Genomic DNA, 17,434 nt, shown 5'->3' on the forward strand with positions numbered 1-17,434 from the left:
CGTCATGAAGAGGTTGACACTTCAGAACACTCAAAAAGTTAAATTCGTGTCAGTTACACTTGCTTATAGACTTGCTTATAGATGTTGGTGGCGTAATGTTTGGAGTTTGTCTGTGTGTGTGTAGGTCATTTTTTATCGTCTGCTATTGTTGTGGATGGAGGGCAAGTGCGTGTGATCTGAGGGGGCATATTGTTTTTTTTTTTTAGAAATGCTGTCTGTAGGTGTGAGATACAGGATACTCTTCTGGGTGAGAAATCTGAAAAGTGGAGTACTTTTGGGAGGAAGTATAAACATGATGGTATTTTGAATACGCTTTAACATTAATATAATCCACAAAATATACAAAAATTCCCAAAAACTCTTTCTCTCCTAACTGACGATACCAACGTTGATTCCACCAGAATCTGGTAAATAATTACGGAGAGAAAGAGTTAAAACATGATTTGCGTTTGAAGATGCGAAAGAAAAAAGAAAAACGATTGTTTCGTATGTGTCAATGTGTCGTATGTGTCGATGTGTAGATATCATTAATTAAAACAATCATGTAGGTTCACATCCTGGCAATAACCAGCTCTTGCCAAAAGAGGCGGCCCTTATCGGTACGCGGGGCACCGGGTGATAGTCTTGCGTGGGCCGGCGTCCGGGAGCCGTAAGTGTAGGCTACCTTTGGCGCACCACATCATGATAACAGGTTCGTCCACCTCTAACGCTGTAGGCCTTTTATTTGTATAGCATCTTACATGTTTCTTCTTCTTCTAGCCAGCCTTATTGCTGCTGAGCTGTCAGCTCTTTTGCAGACTGTGCCAAGGAAAAAATAGTGTGCTGTTCTCTTCAGTTGTTCAGCACTGCCGTACAGGGTGTTTGGTTATGTTGGGCTGTAGTGGAAGTAGGGTCTGCCTAAGGTAGATTAGGGAAGGGGCATTCAAAGAGGATATACGTACGAATTGGCCATAGTGGCCATACGGTATTTCAAAACTGTTGAGAGCTTGCATAGTAATTGGTTACAAATAGATGCGGGGAAAAGCTTCCAAAATATTGAGTTAGAAGTCCTAGTTTCTGGGAACTGATCTTGTTTCTAAAGCTGAAGGTGACAAGAAAAATCTATCGCGGGGCCGCCCTGGAGCGGTTGCCCCACTTAAGACGCCTCTGTTGTTAAACTTGAGTTCGAACACTAACTTTATAAATGCGTGGATGAAATCAATAATAACAAAGTTACAAAGACAGTTTGTGTGGAAACACAAACTCAAAATCGGCCCCCGAAGTGGTCCACCCATGCAGGTAAAAAGGCAGGTTTCAAAATTTTCAGACAGAATGTCCGAATGAAATCCTATCAAAGGCAAATGACAGAAAAGAATAGAGAAAGAATGTTTACCGATCTTTTGTGATGCCCCAATGGTCCAGTACACCAAGGTATAGGTGAAAGTGAAGGGGAAGTTAGATGTGAACCTGGCCTAACTGATGTCTTATAATGATTATCTAATTGATCTCATTGTTTTGTAAAGGGTCAATCTCTTATTTAAAGCCTCAAGAAAAAAAAAAGATTTTGTTAAAAATAATAACACGTTTTTTATGTACGCTGTAATATACTACAGGCTCAGTTCAGACAATTGAATTATCCAGTATCAATTAAAATATAACAGCTCAATATCCCATAGACTGAATAATGACTACACAGATAATAATTAGAGTCTACACTTCAACTCTATCTATAACCAAAAGTCCAACTGTCCTGGACTAGGAACAAAACCACACAGCTTTATTATGAGTTACATTCCATTCAAAAAAACATCTAAAAGTAAAACAATCCAAAACAATAACAGTTTTGAAGTTATCATCCTGAATTGCCCTCCTACTCCCATACAGCTAACAGGAGACCCAGGCTGACCAGAACTCAGTCCTGACAATTGTTGTTTTAAATTATTTTCCACTTATATGCATATTAAATAGATTGTTTCTGTGTATGACAGAACTTACTTAGCTTGGCAATACATTTGTACAAACAAAAATTTTTTTTTGCTCAAAAAAATTTAAAACTGTTTGTATAAATGTGTTAAAATATGGTATATATTCATCTCCCTTACTAAAATTAGATTTTTTTTCCTTTCAGAAAAGAAAAAAGTAGCCGCTGCATCAGAACTTTGTAAAGGCCTGAAACATCATGATGTCGAATTTTCAACATCTTTTCTAGTTTACGAGATCTAACCGGACGGACGGACGGACAGACAGACCACACAAAACTAATTGCGTCTATTCCCCTTTCGGTAGCCACTAAAAAATATTTAATTCGGCATGTTATTATCTGAACATAGAAAGTTAGCTGACATTCGATGGTTCCCTTCATAATTCATTGCTGTTAAACTTGTTCGACATTCAGTATCAGCGACGACTGGCTTCTATTGACTGTTCGGCATTTCGCCGGTGTTATTGGATTTCGTTATATGTGACCTACATTTGGCTTATTTGCATTAGACACCGCGGAAGCGCCTTAACAGTGCCAGATGGCTAACCAAAATATCTAACTAGAGTCTGTGGGAAACAACCCAGCAAGCATCAATGAAGCAAGAAATCAAAGAAAAGATGTAGATGGGGCTGGGTTGGATCGGCGCCTTCGACGTAGGGGTCACGGAGGTCACGGTTGGATAGGCGAAGCTGAGAACCACAGAAACTATTACAAAAACAGTGCCTGGACTGGAACCCAGGCGGTATGAGAAAGAATGGGGGGACCAAAGAAAACCTGGAGGAGATCAGTAGACCAAGAAAACAAGATAGATAGGATGGACACGGACCAGTGGCGTAGCTAGGGGGGGGAGGAGGGGGGAGAATTTGAGAACCCCCATGGGCCCTTATTTGAGGGGGGGCCCCCGAATAAGTGTTTTTTTTTTACATTAAATATTACGTAAAATGCAGTGGCCCCGAAAAAGGTCAAGATCCCCCCCCCGGGCCTCGAAATGATGGCAAATTCCTATCTACGCCCATGACATGGGCCCAACTGGGAAGAAATGCCCACAACATCTTCGAATAACGAAGTACTGTTGCGTCTCTTTGCTCCACGGGGAACCACAAGAATTTTAAAGATTAAATTTACAAAACCATGTGTTATGGAATGCGTGTGGTTATAAGATATACAAAATCAACTTGTGATCAGATAAAGATAAGATCAAGATAAGATAATTTTTATTGGTCCAATCAAATGGAAATTCAGTTTGACTACAATTGACCCCCCCCCCCCAGCGTAACTACTGTAACAAAAACAATATAGATATGCAAATACGAACAAAATTCACACACGAAACACATACACACACACACACTCATAACCAGCGCTTTATGGATTAGACTTCTATGTACTTCTCGATGACGACTACTGACCTTGTATAAATAAATGTGGTAGACTTTAATAATAATTTCTTTAACAATATCAAACTCACTACGATAACATAACCTTTCAGTCTTATGCTCTGTAGTCCTCTTCCCTATCTTAAGAGTGACGACAACGCCACCTATGTTGAACCATTCACAACCAATCGCTAACCTCTTCCCACCGTCACCATAGAAACACACACACACACACACACATAAACACACATAAATAACGCCATGGTCCTCGTTCCCCAATCGTAAACAAACAACATTTAGCCACGTGACAATATCGATAAAAGAATGAAAATTACGTATCACCTGACAGCCTTTACGGATTTGCGTAACTTGTATAGAACATATAGAGAACCACGTGGCAAAATGTTGTTTGTTTACGATTGGTGAATGAGGTCCATTAGGGCACCAGTAATGAAAATGTGTAACTTTTACTGACTCCGCCTCTGACTAAAGTCATCTGTAAACTAAAAAGAAAAGCAAACAGGATTTTAAAGGAATCTCTCGAGTTTCACGCCCCCTACCCACCCCCTTTCACCCTCATTAGAATCCTCACCCTACCCACCTTATAAAAAAAGTAATACCGCTTTAAGAAGACCTTTTCCAAGTTGCACCCAAAACATATCCTGAGCCAGGAAGTCGGTGATGGTGAGTACTCGGCCCTGCCGTTGCTCACTTCACACGTCTGTGTACGTCTGACAGAGAGAAAACAAAGGGGACAAGACTCATAATGTTTCCGGCAACACTTGTCTTCCTTTACAGACATATTTTGTGTGTGTGTGTGTGTGTGTGTATGTGTGTGTGTATTATGACATCATCTATTATGTTACCAAAAAAAAATCTAAACGGCTATGCCTAGAATGTTTTCATACGAACAAGTAAACCACTTCTAGCTGTGATCCCGTCAAATGTTGATGCACTGAGTTCCAGGCAAATTCCATCCGTTGGGTCCATGTGGATCGCGCCAATTTTTCTTTCTTAGTCTACCGCTCTCCTTCATAGTTTTTTGTAATACTACCACGAGGCCTAGAATTTTACCTACTGTTAGAACCCTGCCATGTACTCCGCCTCACAAGCTAGTGTACAAATGCTCCATCTTCCCTAGTGCTATTAGAGCATGGAATGGGTTGCCTTAGCTAGCCTGGAAAACCAGTGACTTAGCAGAATTTAGGTCATTGGTTAATATGCATGACTGAATGCATGACGAGTAGGACGTAATCATCTTCTTTTTTTGAAGTAACGTCTGTATTATATAAGATAAGATATAAGATAGTGCAGAAGGTGCGCACTGTTAGAGACTAGACTGAGAAGATGCGCACAGTTAGAGACTAGACTGAGAAGGTGCGCACTGTTAGAGACTAGACTGAGAAGGTGCGCACTGTTAGAGACTAGACTGAGAAGGTGAGCACTGTTAGAGGCTAGACTGAGAAGGTGCGCGCTGTTAGAGACTAGACTGAGAAGGTGCGCACTGTTAGAGGCTAGACTGAGAAGGTGCGCACTGTTAGAGGCTAGACTGAGAAGGTGCGCACTGTTAGAGACTAGACTGAGAAGGTGCCCACTGTTAGAGACTAGACTGAGAAGGTGCGCACTGTTGAGACTAGACTGAGAAGGTGCCCACTGTTAGAGACTAGACTGAGAAGGTGCGCACTGTTAGAGGCTAGACTGAGAAGGTGCCCACTGTTAGAGACTAGACTGAGAAGGTGCGCACTGTTAGAGACTAGACTGAGAAGGTGCCAACTGTTGGAGACTAGACTGAGAAGGTGCGCACTGTTAGAGACTAGACTGAGAAGGTGCCCACTGTTAGAGACTAGACTGAGAAGGTGTGCACTGTTAGAGACTAGACTGAGAAGGTGCCCACTGTTAGAGACTAGACTGAGAAGGTGCGCACTGTTAGAGACTAGACTGAGAAGGTGCGCACTGTTAGAGACTAGACTGAGAAGGTGCCCACTGTTAGAGACTAGACTGAGAAGGTGCGCACTGTTAGAGACTAGACTGAGAAGGTGCGCACTGTTAGAGACTAGACTGAGAAGGTGCGCACTGTTAGAGACTAGACTGAGAAGGTGCCCACTGTTAGAGACTAGACTGAGAAGGTGCGCACTGTTAGAGACTAGACTGAGAAGGTGCCCACTGTTAGAGACTAGACTGAGAAGGTGCCCACTGTTAGAAACTAGACTGAGAAGGTGCGCACTGTTAGAGGCTAGACTGAGAAGGTGCGCACTGTTAGAGACTAGACTGAGAAGGTGCGCACTGTTAGAGACTAGACTGAGAAGGTGCGCACTGTTAGAGGCTAGACTGAGAAAGATGTCGACATTAGAAAGAAGAGAGCAAAGTTCCGCCCATGTTTAGAACTTATGAAGATGCTGTGCTCTAGACAGACGTTGTTCTATGTATATGTGATGTCTCCATATTAGTAAACATCTATATCGTCGAGTTACCTCCCTTAAGTAATTACAAAACATTTAAAACCACTAAATTTAGAAAGCCTTCAGGACAGAAGGCTCAAAAGTAAAGTAGCAATTATACATAAAACACTGAACCATAATCTTCACATACAAAAACAAAATCTAATAAAATACTCAGTAAGACACAAAGACAAAGGCACATTCCTCGTCCCATATGCTAGGACAAATTTGTACAAATACTCCTTCTTCCCTAGTGCTATTAGAGCATGGAATGGGTTGCCTGAGCTAGCCAGGAAAACCAGTGACTTGGCAGAATTTAAGTCATTGGTTAATATGCATGACTGAATGCATGACGCGTAGGACGTAATCATCTTCTTTTTTTTTTTGAAGTAACGTCTATATTATATAATATAAGATACACACATAAAGGCAGCACTAGGGACCGAATTCTGACGAACACTGCCTGGTACCTGGAAGAAGCCTTAGTGCGTGGAGGTTTACAAATGGCGACAGCTATTGGAACATTAATTGTTTTTTTTTCGCGCCACCTTCATATTCATCTATCAATAACTCTGTTGGACAGTTGGGACATCACACAAGATCTGTTGACCGTCTTTCTCCATTCCTTTCTTTCATTTTGCCTAGGATAAGAATGTCTTCCAACGACAGGCCCGTCCATTATTTTATCTCTTCCAATCGCTTTCTCTGTCTGCCTCTTCTACTTTTGCCTGGTGCTGTTCCCTGAACCTTTCGAAATAGGTTTCTTGTTATTAAATTTATCGACTTTTTAAAATGTGTTTCTTTAACCAAGGACTTAGACAATATTTTGTATTGCATGAATACTACCGACTTAACAAAGTGTATCTTTGAAAAGGTTTTGACATAAAGTAAAAATAAAGTTTCCCTTTCAGTCCTAGCGATCTAAAGGGCATCTAATTCTGTAGCCCACGGTTAACGAGGGTGTCATGTGGCCAACACAACAACCAACCGCTTTTACTTTCCCCAACTAATTTCAGGTACCCATTAGAGCTGGATGGACTCAGAGGCGCCCTTAAAAACCCCGAAACTGAAAATCCCAGTCTTCACCAGGATTTGAACTCAGGACCACCACGTCTCCAATGTTTTGACATGACTCTGGGGGTAACACTCAAGTCAGCATCGGTATCACTTTCAATGGAATTGTTGTGTAGTACGGGAGATAACCGATGTAAATAGGATAAAGCCTAACGTCCGATAACTTGGTCTAGGTGTAATCTTTTAAACCTCAGATGGCTGACGGGCCGTTGCCTAGCAACACACCACCAGCGGCTTCAGAGATGCATTGGATTTAAGAGTCTTAGAGTTAATACCCAAACACCGGAGTCATACAGAATCAGAAGTGGTCCAGGTCACCACGACATAATCTCACCTTCACCTTGATCCTGTTGGAACCAAATATAGTTTACTCCAATGAAAGCGAGATTAAGCATCGCTTTTGTAATCTTTAAAATGTACAGGAAATAACACAATGTTTTACATAGTGCATCTAGTCTACAGACATCGTAATGCTTCAAATTTTAACACCATCTCACTTTTAAAAATTTGTAAATGTTTTTTTAAATGGTTACACAGAGAGTGTGTGTTATCACACAAAGTCAGAAGCGGCGGCCCTCTCACCGGATCTATGTCGGGAAAATTCAAGCAATCTTGTTTTTTTTTTTAAATAAAATTTAAAGATCATTTTACGCTGTTTTTCATTTGAAAACAAAACAAAACACAACCAATTATCGTTAATGAGACTTCTCAACATTTTGGCTAAAATATCTTGCTATCGTTTTTCAATATCTTTTCTAGTTTTCGCGATTTAAACGTGACGGACGGACGGACGGACACACAAACACAAAACTAATAGCGACTTTTCTCCTTTCAGGGGCGCTAAAAATGTGATAAAAGGTGTGAGAAGCTTAAGGTTAGCGATAAGTCCAGCCAAACAGGCCCTATTTAGGCAGCTCCTTATCGCTTAATCCACGCGCGACATCAAAAATACAGGATTAATTCTATTTACACAAGTCTGGGTTTATTGGTAAATGAAAAACATAAACTTCAACATTTCAGTGAATTGCCACATAAAACGAAAGTCTCTTTCAATTCATGCGATTTATAACCAATTCTGAGTATTGTAATTGTGGAGATATCAGCATTGTTTTATTGTTTTGGTATAATACAGAGCGCATGCACTATATTATCATATTTTTTTCTACGTATTGCCAAACCACTATAGATATTAAATAAATATCATTCGATTATCCTACTCTTGCAATGGATGTACGAATTGCACTGTGGATGCTTCTCACTTGTGTAGGTAATGATCTCATCTCGTGCTCTCAGTGTAATAAGGATGTACTTGGCTTTAAATAATAATGTCGCATTCGAGAGTAAACATTGCGAGGGGCCGGCCTTAGCCATAGGCAAACCAGGCATCCGCCAAGGAGGCAAGGCCTCACGGGGGACTCTTATTAAACATTTTTTTTTATAAAGAGAAGAAAAAGCGAAACTTTTCCTCTACGTTATTGCTGGAGTGCACACGTTTTAAATAAATTGCATGCTTTTAATTTTTTGTTCGCTGTTTTCTTTATTATATTTTATTTCATTTGGGGCCAACCAAATTCACTTCACATACGGTCTCCATTTATCTAAGTCTCGCCCTTTGGGGTGACCCATATCCACAACGGCGTAATACAAAACTATCTACTAGAAGCTTTGCTCAATATAAAGATTGGAACAAATCTAAGTTGTTTTTGTGACATAAAGGACTCAAATAGAAACCCCTTGCGATGTCATAATTTGCCCTGGAGATGAATCTAGATTTTAATTAGTTCTTGGTGAAAAGTAGAGAGCCGGCTAGCGAGTTACATTTCTTCACAGACTCACTTGATTCGTTTATTTATATTAATAGTTTGGATTTATAAATCTATGAATCACTGACCCTCAGATCTAAGTCTGATCTGCCAACTTTACTAGACGAGTGTTTCTATTATTTCTGGAAATTACGCACAAAAAGTCAATGGAAGACTAATCTTGTACTTTTCAAAATGTCGGATTAAAAAAACAAAAACAAGTTGGATCTAGCGAATAAAGAATTGTTTTTGGTAAATTTAACCGCTGCGGTTTCAATCATAAAAGGTGCTTAGTTCTCCTAGGTACACGGTAAATAATAAGAGGCTACATTTTCGTATTTTTTCATCAAAAGTAATTGGGAAAATTAATAAGAAGCAAGCCAGTCAGTGAATCAGTCAATCAATCAGAGCCCTTGAGCTTATAATATAGATTTCATTTCAAAACTGAAATTCTCTCGGGTTTGATATTCTCATTGAATTAATTAAAATGCTTGAGATTTTATTCTCGCATTTGTTATGTGCTTTATTTATTTTGAATTCAAGTTCTTTCATCTATACACAAGAAATCCGCTATTAAATTAAACTACTGAAGACAAACGCCTAAATGAAATACGCATTAAATTCACAATTACAAATAGCATTTATATCTTACCATACAAAGTCTAATGCAATTTAGTTTCGAATTTCTTATAAGGAAACTTAGAGAAATAGTTGTGATGATTTGTTCTAAGTCAGGGGTTTTCAACCTGTGGATCGCGACCCCATTGGGGGTCGATTGACGATTTGCCAGGGGTCGCCTGAGACCATCGAAAATATGGACTGTTATTGTCTATGCTTCTATTGCTAAATGTGTTTGTGGGGGGAGGGGGTCGCGGAAGAGTGGGGGGGGGGTCGTAAAAAGGGGTCGCCGAGCATAAAAGGTTGAGAACCGCTGTTCTAAGTTAAAGACGCTATCCACGTGTCTTACAAGAATGAGATGAGTCTTGATTTCAACTTAAATCACTTAAATCTAATTAAGTTGTCGATATGACTTAAAAGTTTAAACTTAAAAAGTTGAATGTTTATCGTTTCAGACATAAACGCCAAGAGAAACGTGTCTGTACAGTTTACGTTGCAGAAAGGAACTGTAGCCTACAATATCTCACCGACTGGTCTAGTAGTGTCCACTTCGTCCGTAGTTTCTTGTGCCAGGCGATGTCTAGATGATGAGGATACCTGCAACTGTTTCGTATTCAATACCTCGTCAAATGTATGCACTCTAGGTATGTACTCTAGGTAAATATACTGGCAGAGGTTACTTTGCTGAGGCTCAACTTACAGCCCGAGGGCTTAATCCGCTCATTTCAAACGTCCGTCTGCGGTGCAGAATGAACGGAGGCTGGGCTGCTATGGACCACCATGTTTTTTTTTTATTGAGTAGATGCGGCCCGTAACTAGTCCTTCTGATATCTATATGGCTCCATACCGGAATAGGTTAATCCTTTTCTCGCTCCATAATTTTGAACGATACTTTCTAAAAGTAAAGTCTAAATAAAAAAAAGAAACTTTTTATTTTATAAACGTATCAAGTGAATCTTGAGCTAATCACAGACTTTAGTGACGGAAAACCAAATGGCGCTTTAAATTCGAGGGGCAAAGTTCATCTTTCTACGACGGACAGTAAAGTAAATAAAGTAATGTTCCCCTTTCAGACCTTGCGATCTAGAGGGCAAATGGTGCTAAGGTCATTCGATTCTTTGGACAACAGTTAACGAGCAGGGTGTCATGTGGCCAGCACAATGACCAACCTCCTTTACTTTCCCCAACTAAATTCAGGTACCCATTAGAGTTAGGTGGACTCAGAACGCCTAAAAATCCCGAAATTCAGTCTTCACCGAGATTCGATCCCAGGATCCCAGGATCGGAAGCCAAGCGCTTAACCACTCAGCCACCGCGCCCTCAAACGACAGTAAAGTTGCAAAGTTCCCCCTTCAGACCATGCGATCTATAGGGCATATGATGTAAAGATCATCTGTTTCTATGGCCTACAGTTAACGAGGGTGTCATGTGACCAGCACAACGACCAACCGGCTTACTTTTCTCAACTTATGTCAGGAACCCATTAGAGCTGGGTCAGCACTAAAAGGTCTTTGTGACCTTTGAACGTAAAACTGACCCTGATAGTGCTGAGCGCAAGTAAGAAATGTACTAAGAAAGTTTCCTAACTAAAATAGTTTCGTATTTATTTCGGCGCCTATAAAATAGTTTCGTATTTATGTCGGCTCCTATATAGGCGAGTCATTGACGCTGACGGTAGAGCTAGAGAGGAGGATCCTAGCAATGGAATTGAGATGCTACAGAAGGATCCTAGGTATCACATTTAAAGACCGCTTCACAAACCAAGAGATTTGAGACAGTGTTACTACAGCGATTGGACCCCATGGTGACCTGCTAACAATTGTAAGAAAAAAACGCAAGTTAAAAATATATGGCCATATTACAGGGTCTTTGGGGCTCGCAAAGACCTTCCTTCTGGGAAAAGTACCAGGATAAAGAAGAAGAGGCAGTCAAAGAAAGCGATGGGAAGACAACATAAAAGAATAAACGGGCCTGCCATTGAAAGAGGTTCTATCTAAGGCAAAAGACAGATAGGAATGGATAAAGACGGACAACAAATCTTGCATGGTGCCCCAACGGTCCAACAGACTAAGGGATAGTTAAAGGTGAAGGTAAAAATAAAGGCTACTAAATGTCTGCGTATGACGACGGCTTTGTCTGCATCGGATGTGGCAAAATATGCAGGCCGTAAATGGGTTTACGTGGCCACGTCAAATACTGCACTCATCCTATTCTTCCCTATTGTAGACATTGCCTTATGGGTCAGTTGGAGCTGGTTGTGTGAATTATGTAAACAGACGTATTTAAAATATCATTTTATTCCATAAATTAGGTCAGTGCTTGCCGTTGAAGGTTCCCATCCAGCCAGCACCTCAGAACTTCTATGTCAAATCAGTCACATTGTACTGCAATCAAAGTGTCGCGAATTTCAGTTTGAGAACTGCTGACAGCGTTGGCGCGTGCGTGTGGGTATCAACAACGGAAGCAAGTTATGACGATGCCAAAACCTCATGCAAAGGTAAACAATGCAGAACGTGTAATGGACCTCATTCACCAATCGTAAACAAACAACATTTAGTCACGTGATCCTATTGATAAAACAACGAAAAAAAACTGTCACGTGACAGCCACTATGTATTAAAATGAGATCGTAATTTGTATAGAAGATATAGAGAACCACGTGGCAAAATATTGTTTGTTTACGATTGGTGAATGAGGTCCATTGTCTATGTCTTATATTTTAAGTTCTATAGAGCTAACTTACAACGCTTATCCTTAATAGTGTCGATGCGATTACCCGACATTCTTCATTGATGTTGATCACTGGTTGTAATGATAAGGAGTTTGTCATGTAAACGTCTTCCCGTTGTTTAATAAAATAATTTTCGTCAGACGACCTTTTTCTGTACGCCTCTATGCCACTTTACGGTACCACGAATAATTTACATTATCTTAAAGCGAATGCAAAGACTTTTTTGTTTTTGCCTTTTCACAGTATTGAGAAGCTTTATTGGTTCGCTTTTTAGAATTAATGACTTTTGTGATATGTGATGTACCAAAATACAGAGACAAACGAAACAACAGATGAAATATCATATATAACACCATATGAAACATACGAAACACCATATGAAACATACGAAACACCATACGAAACACCATATGAAACATACGAAACACCATATGAAACATACGAAACACCATATGAAACATACGAAACACCATATGAAACATATGAAACACCATATGAAACACCATATGAAACATATGAAACACCATATGAAACACCATATGAAACATACGAAACACCATATGAAACATACGAAACACCATATGAAACATACGAAACACCATATGAAACATACGAAACACCATACGAAACACCATGTGAAACATACGAAACACCATATGAAACACCATATGAAACACCATACGAAACACCATATAAAACATACGAAACACCATATGAAACATACGAAACACCATATGAAATATACGAAACACCATATGAAACATACGAAACACCATATGAAACATCATATGAAAATGAAACATCATATGAAAATGAAACATCATATGAAAATGAAACATCATAATAAACAAAACATGAAACAAAATATTAAACATCATATACCTGTTTTGAAACAAGTATTTTTGTTCGATTTTTTTAAAGACAAATACTTTACAAAATTCTGCAGTACCTTCCATGTGATGATTAAAAATACGTTTTAATAAATAATTCTCAAATTGTTATTTTCCTTTCCAGACTTGGGTGCCAATCTGTACACCATTAAAGTTATTGAAAAGAAAGCCCTAATGTTGGACCTAATGAATGGCACCAATGTCCCTCACTGGATCGGCCTGGACTGCCTCGTTAAAGGCTGTGACTTCAGATGGGTTGATGACAATTCAATGCTGAACGTAACTTTTCAAATATTCTCTGACTGTAGGTCATGTCAAACTTTTATGAGATAAAGGAATTATTAGTTTGTTTTAGGAAGGAATTACCAGCATGATAGTATTGAAAACCTAGAACTGTTATGTTTTATAAAAAAATTTTTTTTGGAATGCTGAAGGTCTTTGCGAGCCCTGAAGACCTCGTGATACGGCTATACAATATAAGTCTGCGTTTTATTTGACAGGTCATCGTATGGCCCATTAACCAATTAATTTACCCCATTGGGGTGCGGTCTTTGTAGGTGATATCCAGGTTCCTTATATAACATACGAATTAAATGACACATGTCACAGAATCTACTTGCAGACGTGACATTATAACCGAACTGAATGAACACTATGGCGTTTAATTAAATGATTACACAGATAGACGAATGGTACAATAACAAGGTTACAAAAGACAGTTTGTGTGGAAACACAAACTCAAAATCGGCCCCCGAAGTAAAATGTTTTACATAATTCGGATAATCCTTCAGAGTTGAAGATAGTTTACTTCCTAGTCCAAACCTCCCGCAGGACGACGGGGGATGGGAGCAGGGAGGGTTTGAACCTTCGATCGTCGATAAATATAAACGACAGTCCAGCGCGCAAACCGCACGACCAGTGGTCCACCCAGGTAGGCTTCAATATTTTCAGAAAGAAAATCCGAATGAAATTATATCAAAGACAAATGAGAGATAAGAATGGAGAAAGAAGGTTAACAGATCTTGTGTAGTGCCCCAACCGTCCCGCAGATCAAAGGATACGTGAAAGTGAATGTAAAGTTAGATGTGAACTTGGCCTAACTAGTTTGTGGTGTATAGGGCAGATGATGTAAAGTTCATCTGTTTTTGTGGCCTACGGTTAACGAGGGTGTCATGTAGCCAGCACAACGACCAACCGCCTTTGCTTTTCCCCAACTAATGTCAGGTACCCATTAGAGCTGGGTATACTCAGAAGTTGAAAATCCCAGTCTTCACCAGGATTCGAACCCGGCACCCTCGGTTCGAACTAAATACGTTAATTGTTTTGAAAAGGCTCAATCTCATATTCGAATCCTAAAAAAAAAAAATAAATTGCATTTGTGTTATCTATTTATAATAGAAGTTCAAGAAAATAATGTTTATAAGATTACTATTCGTCTTAAATTAGGTCTAACATATAATGCATACTAATTAGCTTTTTCTTATAAAAAACTGCTTGCATAATTAATTTTAAAAATTAGAATTTTCGCTTTCAGGAAAAAAAAAAGTAGCCGTTGCATCAGAACTTTGAATGGTCTAAAATATTGTGAAATCGGATTTTCAATATCTCTTCTAGTTTACGAGATCTAAACGGGACGGACGGACAGACGGACAGACGGACAGACATTTCGCACAAAACTAAGAGCGTCTTTTCCCCTTTCGGGGGCCGCTAAAAATGCAATCTCTGTAAACATGATAGATACATATAATTCACACTGTCTTGATTTACAAACTGATCACTTGAGCTTCAATTTCAATAGTCACTTTGGACATGACCGTCGACTCTTGCTACAAAGTTACTTAGTTGACTAGTCTCTTTAACTTGACTGACTTACTGCTACAGTACTACTTGGTTTAACTGACGTACTGCTACAGTACTACTTGGTTAACTGACCTACTGCTACAGTACTACTTGGTTAACTGACCTACTGCTACAATACTACTTGGTTTAACTGACGTACTGCTACAATACTACTTGGTTTAACTGACGTACTGCTACAATACTACTTGGTTTAACTGACGTACTGCTACAATACTACTTGGTTTAACTGACGTACTGCTACAATACTACTTGGTTTAACTGACGTACTGCTACAATACTACTTGGTTTAACTGACGTACTGCTACAATACTACTTGGTTTAACTGACGTACTGCTACAATACTACTTGGTTTAACTGACGTACTGCTACAATACTACTTGGTTTAACTGACGTACTGCTACAATACTACTTGGTTAACTGACGTACTGCTACAATACTACTTGGTTTAACTGACGTATTGCTATAATAATACTTGGTTTAACTGACGTACTGCTACAATACTACTTGGTTAACTGACGTACAGCTACAATACTACTTGGTTTAACTGACGTACTGCTATAATAATACTTGGTTTAACTGACGTACTGCTATAATACTACTTCGTTAACTGACGTACTGCTACAATACTACTTGGTTTAACTGACGTACTGCTACAATACTACTTGGTTTAACTGACGTACTGCTACAATACTACTTGGTTAACTGACGTACTGCTACAATACTACTTGGTTAACTGACGTACTGCTACATGACTACTTGGTTAACTGACGTACTGCTACAATACTACTTGGTTTAACTGACGTACTGCTACAATACTACTTGGTTTAACTGACGTACTGCTACAATACTACTTGGTTTAACTGACGTACTGCTACAATACTACTTGGTTTAACTGACGTACTGCTACAGTACTACTTGGTTTATATCAAATCGATGTTTCTTTAAAGCGAACCAGATTCAGGTGAATAACTTGCATGAATATATTCCGGTATAAAATGAATATTAAATAGGACCTACCTGCCCCCACAGTTTTATTTTCTTCGGCCCTAGGGTACCAGGTGTCGCGTTAACCTAAGAACAAAAGTTTTATCACCGACCTCAGGCATTGCTATACTGGGCAGCCTCATAGCCTTGGATGGGGGCCTCGCATAGTATTAACTCTTTTTTCTCCTAACTGACGATACCAACGTTGATTCCACCAGAATATGGTAAATAATTACGGAGAGAAATAGTTAAAAATGTTTTAGAGATAAAACATCGAAACTTGGACCAAATTTCAAACATAGCAAGGCTCTTGTTCTTCTATCTCTGCTCAACTACCGACTCACTGGTTATTAACAATATCTTAGATTTACTTGTTAGAAATGGTCAACGAATTGGGTAATTAGCAGGGAAAAAGTCGTGAGCATAATTACGGAAAATGATTGATTTCGATACTGTAGTAACTCCAGTGGCGGACTGAAAGGGTTAATGTGTTTTGCTGCCTACTGATACACACGACTCAGGCCAATCACACAGGTCAACGGCTGTTGAACAAGGGACATTACTGCTTGTACACGCAAATATGACCCGTGTTATGGTCATGTGACCGAAAGCCTTCACGGTCGAGAAAGAAAGGACAGTTGAGTCCAGAAACGCAAGGCAGTAAGGACTGTGTGGTACCTTGTGAGTACTCGAGAATGTAGCTGTACGAGCTAGAGATACTAGTAATGTTTAGTTAGGCAGTTCTGTTAAGTTCAAGAAAGCATTTGAATGTGATGTAGCCAATTGTGTTGAATTGGCTGTCGATGTATTTGTTATTAAACCGCCACATTGTTTATTGAAGCTCTTGTTGTCAAGTTCTTGTATTAGATGCGCTGTTGTGTGTTTAACAGTGTTTACAGAAGGCCTGGTAGAGAAGATCGTAACAATACAAAATGCAGAAATGTTTTTAATCAATTGATTGATTTAATTTCATAGTTGATTTTTTTTTTAATTTTCGTTTGGGGCCAACTATTTCACTTCGCCTAGGGCAGGGGCTCTCAACCTGTGGGTCGCGACCCCTTTGGGGGTCGATTGACAATTTGCCAGGGGTCGCCGAAGACCATCGAAAAAAAATGAATCGCTTTGTCCATTCTTTTATTGCTGTGTGTGTATGCGGAAAAAGGGGGGGGGGTCGCGGCAGAGTGGGGGATGTAAAAAGGGGTCGCCTAGCCTAAAAGGTTGAGAACCTCTGGCCTAGGGCATCCAATGACCTAAGGCCGGCCCTGATTGAGATGTATTTGTGATGCAATAAAACGTGTTTCTTTCTCAACAGCTGGGCCGAGTTCTTGTAACACAACAGAGAAATGTGCGGCCTTTCATCCAAAGTATTACCCCGTTAACGATATCTCCTGTTCCAGAAAGGAAAGATATATCTGTGAACAAGCGCCGTTGACCATCTAATTAGATGATGCCCAAACCATGGCCTGCGGGTCAATTCGTGGCCGCTTGGGCCAAGTGTTACCCGACCACTGGAGACTTCATCGCATGATGAAACACTGAACGCTTGAACTCGACGATATGTAGTGCAAAGTTTATTCACTATGTCTGTCTGTCTGTCTGTCTGTCTGTCTGGTACGAATCTTGTACATGTTTTTTTCTCCTACTTCCATTCTCGGATCAAGTTAAAAGTTTTTACAGTTTTTTCATTAAGGAATCAATAAA

The 17,434-nt window shown here is 39.7% G+C and overlaps 1 protein-coding gene across 1 annotated transcript; it reads left to right on the forward strand.

Annotated features, from left to right (window-relative positions):
* The first annotated feature begins 8,072 nt into the window (after positions 1 to 8,072).
* LOC129923306 (uncharacterized) lies at positions 8,073 to 17,421 on the forward strand. Its single transcript, XM_056013578.1, has 5 exons — positions 8,073 to 8,115; positions 9,724 to 9,912; positions 11,580 to 11,765; positions 13,014 to 13,193; positions 17,046 to 17,421. The coding sequence occupies exons 1-5, from the start codon at positions 8,073 to 8,075 to the stop codon at positions 17,171 to 17,173; spliced, it is 726 nt and encodes a 241-aa protein (XP_055869553.1). The 3' UTR covers positions 17,174 to 17,421.
* The last annotated feature ends 13 nt before the right edge of the window (positions 17,422 to 17,434 follow it).

The sequence above is a fragment of the Biomphalaria glabrata genome, chromosome 16, assembly GCF_947242115.1.
Source record: "Biomphalaria glabrata chromosome 16, xgBioGlab47.1, whole genome shotgun sequence".
Taxonomy (NCBI): Eukaryota; Metazoa; Mollusca; class Gastropoda; family Planorbidae; genus Biomphalaria; species Biomphalaria glabrata.

Coding starts and splice junctions, on each gene's coding strand:
- LOC129923306 (XM_056013578.1), top strand. CDS start 8,073: ATGGATGTACGAATTGCACTGTGGATGCTTCTCACTTGTGTAG. Junction 9,913..11,579: donor GTCAAATGTATGCACTCTAG/GTATGTACTCTA, acceptor TCCATAAATTAG/GTCAGTGCTTGCCGTTGAAG. Junction 13,194..17,045: donor TTTTCAAATATTCTCTGACT/GTAGGTCATGTC, acceptor CTTTCTCAACAG/CTGGGCCGAGTTCTTGTAAC.